A 10171-nucleotide genomic window follows, 5' to 3' on the forward strand; every position below is an offset into this window, starting at 1 on the left:
TGGTCAAACGAATAAGAGAAACACGCCAACCACAGTTCAGACCCCTTGATGGTATGCGTCTTCTCCTGGTGCCAAATCGCCGTCCCAACAGAGCAGCATAATGCTGGTGAAGATGACATGCACCTGCACAAGCTTGTGCAGAGAAGGAGCAACTGCGCCATAGAAGCAGGACACAGCCGGGACCGAGGGGGTGTTAGGGGCACAGAGGGGGGTTGGGGGGAGAGCCAGAAATGTCCACTACTGGACAGTGGGCCACTAATGAGAAAGAGCATTAGTGCACAACATTAGCATGAGGATTTTTGCTGTTTGTGATTTATGGCGAGTGACTATGCTCATAAGGGAGGTGGGTACACCCTTCACAGAGGGCCGTGGAGTTCATGTGAATCACCAGAGCCCCAGGCGGGCCTCTCTCTCTCTTTATACACAGATATAGATTTATACTGTATGTTGTTTGTTACAACTCTTTATCTCTAGTTCTCTCCCCCATGGATGTCTTGTATTGACTCCCTCCCTCCCCCCTCTCTCTCTCCCTCAGGCTCCCTCGAGGCGCCCCGTCCTTCGTAAACACGCAGACACGTTGACGTCTTATACACAGAAGATGTATAGTGCACGTTCACAACCCTTAGAGCACAGTGCACGTTCACAACCCTTAGAGCACAGTGCACGTTCACAACCCTTACAGCACAGTGCACGTTCACAACCCTTACAGCACAGTGCATGTTTACCCTTAGAGCACAGTGCACGTTCACAACCCTTAGAGCACAGTGCACGTTCACAACCCTTAGAGCACAGTGCACGTTCACAACCCTTAGAGCACAGTGCACGTTCACAACCCTTACAGCACAGTGCATGTTTACCCTTAGAGCACAGTGCACGTTCACAACCCTTACAGCACAGTGCACGTTTACCCTTAGAGCACAGTGCACGTTCACAACCCTTAGAGCACAGTGCACGTTCACAACCCTTAGAGCACAGTGCACGTTCACAACCCTTAGAGCACAGTGCATGTTTACCCTTAGAGCACAGTGCACGTTCACAACCCTTAGAGCACAGTGCACGTTTACCCTTAGAGCACAGTGCACGTTCACAACCCTTAGAGCACAGTACACGTTCACAACCCTTAGAGCACAGTGCACGTTCACCCTTAGAACACAGTGCACGTTCACCCTTAGAACACAGTGCACGTTCACAACCCTTAGAGCACAGTGCACGTTCACAATCCTTAGAGCACAGTGCACGTTCACCCTTAGAACACAGTGCACGTTCACAACCCTTAGAGCACCATCAGGGTTTTGTTTTGTTTTTACAACGTAGTTAAGGGGGCGTGTTGCTTAGGCGGCCGCCTTAACTGAAAAGTGCGTCGGGAAACCCTGGCACCATATTTTACATCCCGACTCTATAGTACAGCATATTGTTTGCCATTTGTGGAACAGCTTGGCCTATGTAGTATGCACCTTTGTAGGAAAAGCAACATTGAGTTAGAGCCAAAACTCGTGCAGTGCAGACCAGAATGCCTTAATGATTTACCAACTCATTTACATTAGTTACAGCATGCAGTGGTGATAGAGATGGACTTGCTCTCTCTTTGCTACGCTGCTATTCCCTGGCCTGAGTAGTAGTGGACTGTCAGCAGACTCACCAGGGAAATGGCCCCCCTCGCCTCGCCATGGGCCTGTTTAGACAGGGTCCCACTATACCACGGTCTACATCTCTCTCACTAAGTAAGACAAGAAACGCCCATCTTCCCTCACCAAGTTTGGGAATGTCAATGATTTCTGTCTTCTGGTAACTTTGTTCACTGAGAGAAGAAGTACAGAGTAAGACAAACCAAACAAATGTCTAAATGTGTAAGAACTTAAGGGCTTTTAAAAACTGTGGAGCTGTTGAAGAGTTGAACTTGAATTCTTCTCAATGAGATGCTGACTGTGTGAAAGGGCACAGAGGGTCCGGGGCATCAATTTTCCGTTTTCCAGTTTGAATCCATTCAAGTCCAATCTCATGGACTTGACTCCTGCAGAATAGGTCCATACCTCCTATTCTCCCTCTCATCTCAAAATGTCATTAGACTGATTCCAATCCAGAAGCATTCTCAGTCCACTTAGAAAGTGGTTGAAGTCTAAGTGGTTCAATCAATCAAAGACACAACTAGATGAGAGCTTAATCAGTCCCTGGCCTGGCCTCTGCATCACAGCAAAAACTTCTAAAGAATTTGGTTGAAAAGTCACAATCTGTTAATAATCATTTTGAATGTATGCAGTGAGATACTGAATTCAGCTTGTGCCTCTGTAACTCTGTCCTGCTGTACTATTTGTAAGATATATATAAATAATGTATTAGCATAATTAGCAATTCCATTAATAATTATTTACCAAACCTAGCCAAACCTCCATGACAAAAGTGTAGACAGTGTATGACAGTTGCTATGGAGCCATTCCCATTAAAACCCAACACTGGATAGACAAACAGCGAGATACCGTAAGTAGACTCCCGAATCACATATGTCATGATGTTATTACAGACTATCAGATCTGAGTTCAGGCATATCTCCACCTAGTTTGTTTGTTTCCACAATGGTCCTACAAACCTCCTACCTCAATCATCCCGGAGTGCCTACAGTTCATATCTATATTTCATTCCCAAACTCGGACATAGTGCCACAAAAAAAGATTTCCGTTGGGAAACCTAAAAGGGCCAACTGAGGTTTTTATTGTATTTTCCACCGGAACAACACAATTTAGCTGCAGTGGGATCAGGGCTACTTGTCCTTCTGACTCCCTGCAGAACAACAGCTGCAGGAGAGCCTTACTGCCGGCCGGAACCAAGCGTTCAAACAGCCCTGTGATCACAGTAATAGAGTGTGAGGGGGGACAGAAACACCAGAACTTTTACTTAACCCAGTCGGAGATTGTCATCCAATACCACTTAATCTACCCTACTAGTGCAGAGGACCTGGGGAGCTGGAGGAGCAGAGGGCCTGGGGAAGCTGGAGGAGTAGAGGCCCTGGGGGTCTGGAGGAGCAGAGGGCCTGGGGAAGCTGGAGGAGTAGAGGCCCTGGGGAGCTGGAGGAGCAGAGGGCCTGGGGGGCTGGAGGAGTAGAGGGCCTGGGGGGCTGGAGGAGCAGAGGGCCTGGGGGGCTGGAGGAGCAGAGGGCCTGGGGGTCTGGAGGAGCAGAGGGCCTGGGGGGCTGGAGGAGCAGAGGGCCTGGGGGGCTGGAGGAGCAGAAGGCCTGGGGGTCTGGAGGAGCAGAGGGCCTGGGGGGCTGGAGGAGTAGAGGCCCTGGGGAGCTGGAGGAGCAGAGGGCCTGGGGGGCTGGAGGAGCAGAGGGCCTGGGGGTCTGGAGGAGCAGAGGGCCTGGGGAAGCTGGAGGAGTAGAGGCCCTGGGGAGCTGGAGGAGCAGAGGGCCTGGGGGGCTGGAGGAGCAGAGGGCCTGGGGGTCTGGAGGAGCAGAGGGCCTGGGGAAGCTGGAGGAGTAGAGGCCCTGGGGAGCTGGAGGAGCAGAGGGCCTGGGGGGCTGGAGGAGCAGAGGGCCTGGGGGTCTGGAGGAGCAGAGGGCCTGGGGGGCTGGAGGAGCAGAGGGCCTGGGGGTCTGGAGGAGCAGAGGGCCTGGGGGGCTGGAGGAGCAGAGGGCCTGGGGGTCTGGAGGAGCAGAGGGCCTGGGGGTCTGGAGGAGCAGAGGGCCTGGGGGTCTGGAGGAGCAGAGGGCCTGGGGGGCTGGAGGAGCAGAGGGCCTGGGGGGCTGGAGGAGCAGAGGGCCTGGGGGTCTGGAGGAGCAGAGGGCCTGGGGGGCTGGAGGAGCAGAGGGCCTGAGGGGCTGGAGGAGCAGAGGGCCTGGGGGGCTGGAGGAGCAGAGGGCCTGGGGAAGCTGGAGGAGCAGAGGGCCTGGGGAGCTGGAGGAGCAGAGGGCCTGGGGGGCTGGAGGAGCAGAGGGCCTGGGGGGCTGGAGGAGCAGAGGGCCTGGGGGTCTGGAGGAGTAGAGGCCCTGGGGAGCTGGAGGAGCAGAGGGCCTGGGGGGCTGGAGGAGCAGAGGGCCTGGGGGGCTGGAGGAGCAGGCAGGAGAGCCTGGAGACCACGTACACAGTTGTGTTTCAAGAAGTGAACCAGCATTCCAACAAGCCCCAGCCCTAGCCTTAGCACCAGCCTCAGCCAGCAGGATGTATATAGCAACCTTCCATAGCAACTTTGCTGATCATGCCCCCAAGGACAAAAGCAGTGATATCCTCCTTGACTTTGATAAGAACCTGAGCCATTTCCTGTTATAATCTTGGTGTTGGAGTTTTGCAGCGATGAGGAATAGGGGGGGGACAGACCGTTGTTTCCTGGCACTGATACAAGGTACACTCATCACTCATCCAGACTTTCTGCTTTCTAGAAGAATCGCTAGCTGGACTACCTGGATTTGTATTGTTATTATTCATTCTATATCTGTGTATTCACAGCTCTGTCTGGTTTGCTAATCAAACACAACATTATGGGTGCTGATTGGATTAAATTCAACAGGCGTTTCTGTCCTTCTAAATGGATTCCAGACACTTGAAGAAAGTCACAGGACAACAGGGGCTGTGTGGCCCTGCTACAGTAAGATAAGAAATGTGCTTGTGGGATGAAAGAATGCTGAAGTTAGACACTGCTGAGCCTGGTGTTACAAACCAAATGTACAAAATGTCCTGTTGACAAGTCACTACTAAATCCAATAGTACCATTAGACCAAAAGTAAAGTTGTGGACCACCTTTCTCTAGACTGTTCTCAGTAAATTTCAGTCAGTACATTTTCATTTCAGTCAGTGTGCTGTTCATTTCAAACAACTGTTCTCTTTTGCCTCTTGTGTTGCACCTGAAAGATCACAGTGCAGGAAAACACCACACCTGCACACTCAGTGTGTGTACATGGAAAACAGAATATGACTCAGGTCAAACGGAGATCTCAGCAAGCTGCTGTTTGCTTCAGCAGCTGCGGTAGTGACATCCGGACTGGGGACAACAGAGGGGGAGAAACGTTCTAGAGCTCACAGACACAGCATTTGCAAAGTGCTGGACCTCTTCCTAATGACAGACAAAGCCAAGCAGAAGCCACACATGTCCCCTCCTCCATCCGGTCTCTCTTCCTCCATGCTTGTCATTCATGCGGAGCTGCCCGGCTGGTTTAGCATGTGCTACTGCTAGCTGCAGCAGGGCTGATGTGAGGCACTCTGATATCTGGCAAGATTTTTGGAGCATCATGGCAAGTGAATTCAGGACTTTTATCTCCTTAAATTATGTAAATCATATGCCACAGATATTTCTTATCAAGACAGTGGAGGACAGGTTTTTTTTCTCTCTCTCTCTCTCTTTCTCTCTCTCTCTCTCTTTCTCTCTCTCTCTCTCTCTCTCTCTCTCTCTCTCTCTCTCTCTCTCTCTTTCTCTCCCTCTCAGCAATTGGAGATGAGAGTCTGTCAGCACAGCAGTTTTAACTTGGCAGTAATATGTCATGGAGAAATGTAGGGAAACATATAGGAAGTGTTGTACTCCATCATAGTGCCATGTATGTGAAAACGACCATCTTTCCTCTCTCCCCTTTTTCCCTTACATACATTATCATATAGTATATTTCTCTACAATCTTTCTGTATTGAGCATCTTTCTATGACCTCTTTCAGTTGTCCATGGCAACACAGTCAAAATGACTATGAATGCATGGACCAGAAATCACATTTCCCCCTCCCTTCCCACCCTATCACCCCGTCAAGTACCTTTCCCAAGAACTGCTCTGGGGTCACTAAATTGAGGTTGTGGACTACGCATTAAGGAAAGAAATGGATGTCAATTCAGTTAGTATACACTGTGTGTTGTACTAGGTGAAAGTAAAAAAAATTGTAGACTACAACAAATATTTCATGCTCCTATACAGACAGTGGGGGAGAAATGAAACATTAACACGGACAAAACGGTAGGTCTTCTTTGCCGCAATTAAGAACTACCCTCCTACTCCTACCAGACTGTGTGCCTTTAAACCCTCAAAAACACAGAAAACTTGACAGTGTTATTAAACCCAGCCAAGGGTGAGCAATATGAATATTAAATCACGGTTATGCATTGAAGGGTTATCATAAATCTTCACGTGGCTTCAGTAATAGGAAATAAGCCAGAAGGTGATGGAAATTAAGAGTCAAGATTTAATGCTTAGCAATAATTGCGAGGATTGTGTTCAACAATCCAGATTAGCCTGTCACACTCGGGCCTGTAAACAGAACGGTTTTCGAGGGACTTGATCAAAAGCTGTCAATATCCATATCATTCTACATCTAGCAACAATAATCTGAGATGTGGCAATGTTCTGCCTTGTGGGCAAACAATTAATATGTAGAATTAGCCAACTGACACCAGGTTTGACCCATTGCACAATTTTTTTTCACACAAAGGAAACAGCAAACCTCAACGGTGCTGTAAGATGGGTTACATTTGGATAACCGCAGATCCTTAATAGCCTTGAGGAACATCTATAGCTTGTCTTATTGTACATAGATTTACGTGAGACAGCACATTGTGGATTATGATAGATCATTCTCACCTGCCGTGAAGTTGTAGTTGGCTGAAAACCCCATCGCCTCCAGTTCTCCATCCGAGACAAACTTGATCCAGAGATATCGGCTACTGCTCCTGATGAAGGGGGGGCTGTGCTGACCACAATAACGCCCCATGATCGGGGAGAAGCCGAACGGTCCATCTCTGACCTCAATGTTGTCAAATTTACATTCCCATGAGGACTCTATTGAGTAGCTGTCGTCGAAATGCAGATCAATGCATTGCCTTGGAGGCGCTTGAGGCACAAAATAACAAACACAAATTTGTAAGAGCAGTATGGTCTATTCAGTCACCAAGTGATCATTTGCTAATTATAGCTTGGTTTAGAGGCTCATCGTTTATGTGGATATCAACTTGATAAATAACTACCCATCATGCATGTTGGATCTGATAATACAGTTCAAGCCAAACCTCTGATGACAGTGTTTTCTGTCCTCACAATATTCACTCCATGCTGGGTATTTCCTTTATTCGTCTGGATAATCTTGTTAAGCCATAACCTAATCTACTCCACTGATTAATCAAATATCAAACCCCAGTCCACAAAATAAACAGACTGCAATTGCAACTAGCTGTCTAATTCTATTACAGTCATCTGCCAAACATCGGCATATGAACCCGGAGGTCCAGTCCCTAGGATTTCATTACAGAACAGAAATCTTTTTCTTAATTGGTCTTTATTCACAGGAGAGTTAACACCAGGAGAGCCCCTTCAAACCTCAATATTTTGAGAAACCTGCCCCCAAACACATAGTTTCATGAGGGCATACTGACAAAAAGACACGTTTGAAGCTGTGAGTCTACGATATCTTGTGCCACATGGCATGTTACCTTCAATGATGTAAACACACTCGGTTTCTGGGGGGTATTTGTTCGGATAGTTGGGGGACGTGAACAGCCCTCCTTCTGGCTCTTTTACCCACGTTCCACATTGGCCCGCGGGCTTGACTCCAGAGTTGTTCTTCACTAAACAGACAGGTACATAAAAGGTTATTACTAGGTAGATACATATGTAGGTAGAGGGGTACAGACAGACAGATACATAAATAAATATAGATGCAAACATAGATAGATAGATAATTATTACCTGTTGAATCCCTTTTTGTTGCCCCAGATAGCCCAAGAATGAGAAGACTTGCAACAACTGCAATGAGAAACAAATGAATGCTGGTAGAACTGTCCTGTCAAATCCTGAGCAATTTGTTATCAAAAGGGAGTTTTCAATTGAATTCAATTCAATTTAATGAACTCACTACATTATGGACGTTGCTCTGAAAACACATTGTGTTAATCAAGATTTCCCACAGTAATGAGTAAAATAATTAATGTTCTAAATCATATCAGAACCCCGGTATTTGAGTGAAGTTGAAACTAAGACTGCAGAGAATTTCATTGTGGCCCTCATCAAAGTGCAGACTAGAGAGGCTGTGCAACATGTAACTTCATTCCAACTTCAACACCTACAATTTTATTTGCGCTCCATGGACTTCACGTAACCTAACGAATATCTTTAATAACGATGTATTGTTTTATATGTAGAATAATTACAACAAATTAACAAATATATCGACTTGTTTATTAATCTTGTATGAAAATAAACACATTCCCGTCGTGAGGTTAGAAAAAAGCAATCATATCGAAAGATACAACAGTTCCAGTCCATGCCTCCGAGGTAACTACATTTGGTGTATGTTGGGCACCTCAGCTAGATAGGCTACGCAGTTTACGCTCCGACCAGTAAATTATTGGATAAAATAAGTGACGAGAGCTTGTGACTTACCGTGAAGGAAGCTGTGCCCATGTACCATGTCTGTTCCTTTCACAAGGGGCTTCAGACTCAACTAATTCCATTTAGATCAGGGAATACTTCAAGAGGAAACGATTGAGGTTCAAGAAAAATTATATAGGCTATTGACAGCTATCCGCAATAACATTCCCACCATTAAAAACGACAAGGCAAATGTATTCCTCTCATTTATAATTGGTTGAATGAGATGGAAAAAGGTAATTCCAGACTGAAAAAAATGTAACTTCTAGTCACCAGTTTCACGTAAACGCATGTACAGGTCTAAACATTCGCCCAAATTCCATCCAAACGTTTCCAATACCCTTTGGTGCTTCTGGTGCACTGAAAGGATTAATAGTTCCGTCATCAGCGTTCCCTGGTCGCTCCACCTTTGTAATCTTCCGATGAAAAGATTTTTAGAGAAGGCAGATTTGTTTATTCCTCTTCAATCCTGTTAACAGACAAAGAATCCTACGGAAACGTATAAAACCATCCTAACCACATTTTCTGGGTTGTATTCTCTAATTTGCGATGCGTAAAAATACCCTCTAACATCAACATCAATGACTATATTCGCAACATGAACAAGTCTGGTTGTATCATCCCCTTTTCTCTAATTCCTTCAGCGATGAATGATGTTTAAAGAGCATCTTACACTCTTCTGGCACCTGACTGGTCTCTGGAACCTGAGTTAAGGATTTTATCACCCTACAAAACCGATGATCTAGCGTTCATTCATTCGTTCATTCCTTCTTTCAGTTTACCAACATCATGACACAAAAAAAAAAAACACAAGTAATTACGAAAGAAGTGTAGACTTTCTTTCACTAAAAGGTCCAACTTCATCGATATGACTGCGAAAAGTATAAAAAGTAGATGATGCGAATGTTTCTTTAAGATGCTCCGCAGTCTGCAGAATCCAACATAGTCGGAGGGAGGCAAAGCGTGAATGTAAAAGGTAAGCAGAAAACGGTCTGAGATAGGAAATAAAAAACAACAACAAATAACCAACAAACAAAACAAAAAACACGCGGAACTGGATAAATGTCAGGAGAACAGACCATCAACAATCTAAGTGAAAGCACCTGCATCAAAAGCAAATACTACTCTCCTTCCCGCGAACATGGCGGGGTCGAGGTCGAAATAGTAGGCTTTAAGCAAACAGTTAATATGGGTGAAATCGTATTATCTCAGACCATGTAGGCTCCTGTGAATCCAGTGCAATGCTGCTTAAATTGGTCCTTGAAGCAGTGCCATTGATTTTTTTGTATTATCTATTATATTGGGTACAGTTGATTTACAGACAGCTTTCACCCTTTCGTTCACGACTTTAAGTATCTATAAATACACGTTTTTAAAGTCTACCTACTCTAAATTGTAAAAAATATTAATACTTTTTTTTTTCTCTCTGTACGGGATGGTCCGCTCTGATATGGACACAAATCACTATGAGAAGCTAACATTTTATTTTACAACTAAAGAGCAATTCGATCTCCATCTTACTTTTGATTTACTTAATTGTTGTCTTCCATTACCACAGGGAAATGTCATAAAGATTTTGCAGAAGACTTAGGCACAGCATGGTATCAAAGACCTGCATGACAACAAACATTTAACTGTAATTCAACAAGCAGACAATATTTCAACCGTCTAAAGGTTAAATATTGCATATGTATTGGCTACTCTTGAGTGTTACAACAATAAGTACTACATTATATAGTGCAACGGAACAAAGACCAGACTTGTAATGCAAAACACTGTGTCCACTCCCATTCAGGAAGTGTTTAGTCATTGTCACACCTGATGACAAAGCTGATCAGAGAGGGCC

General features: G+C 45.7%; 1 protein-coding gene across 1 annotated transcript; it reads right to left on the reverse strand.

Annotated features, from left to right (window-relative positions):
- Positions 1–772: 772 nt before the first annotated feature.
- LOC146274985 (neuropilin and tolloid-like protein 1) lies at positions 773–9094 on the reverse strand. Its single transcript, XM_084703683.1, has 9 exons — positions 8338–9094; positions 7645–7701; positions 7389–7523; positions 6544–6792; positions 2937–3059; positions 2773–2836; positions 1065–1245; positions 891–909; positions 773–780 (listed from the first exon to the last, which is right to left on the reverse strand). Exons 1-9 carry the CDS (start codon positions 8363–8365, stop codon positions 773–775), a joined length of 864 nt encoding a protein of 287 aa, XP_084559809.1. The 5' UTR covers positions 8366–9094.
- Between the last annotated feature and the right edge of the window lie 1077 nt (positions 9095–10171).

This window comes from Hypomesus nipponensis, chromosome 8, assembly GCF_054491055.1.
Source record: "Hypomesus nipponensis isolate SF chromosome 8, ASM5449105v1, whole genome shotgun sequence".
NCBI lineage: Eukaryota > Metazoa > Chordata > Actinopteri > Osmeriformes > Osmeridae > Hypomesus > Hypomesus nipponensis.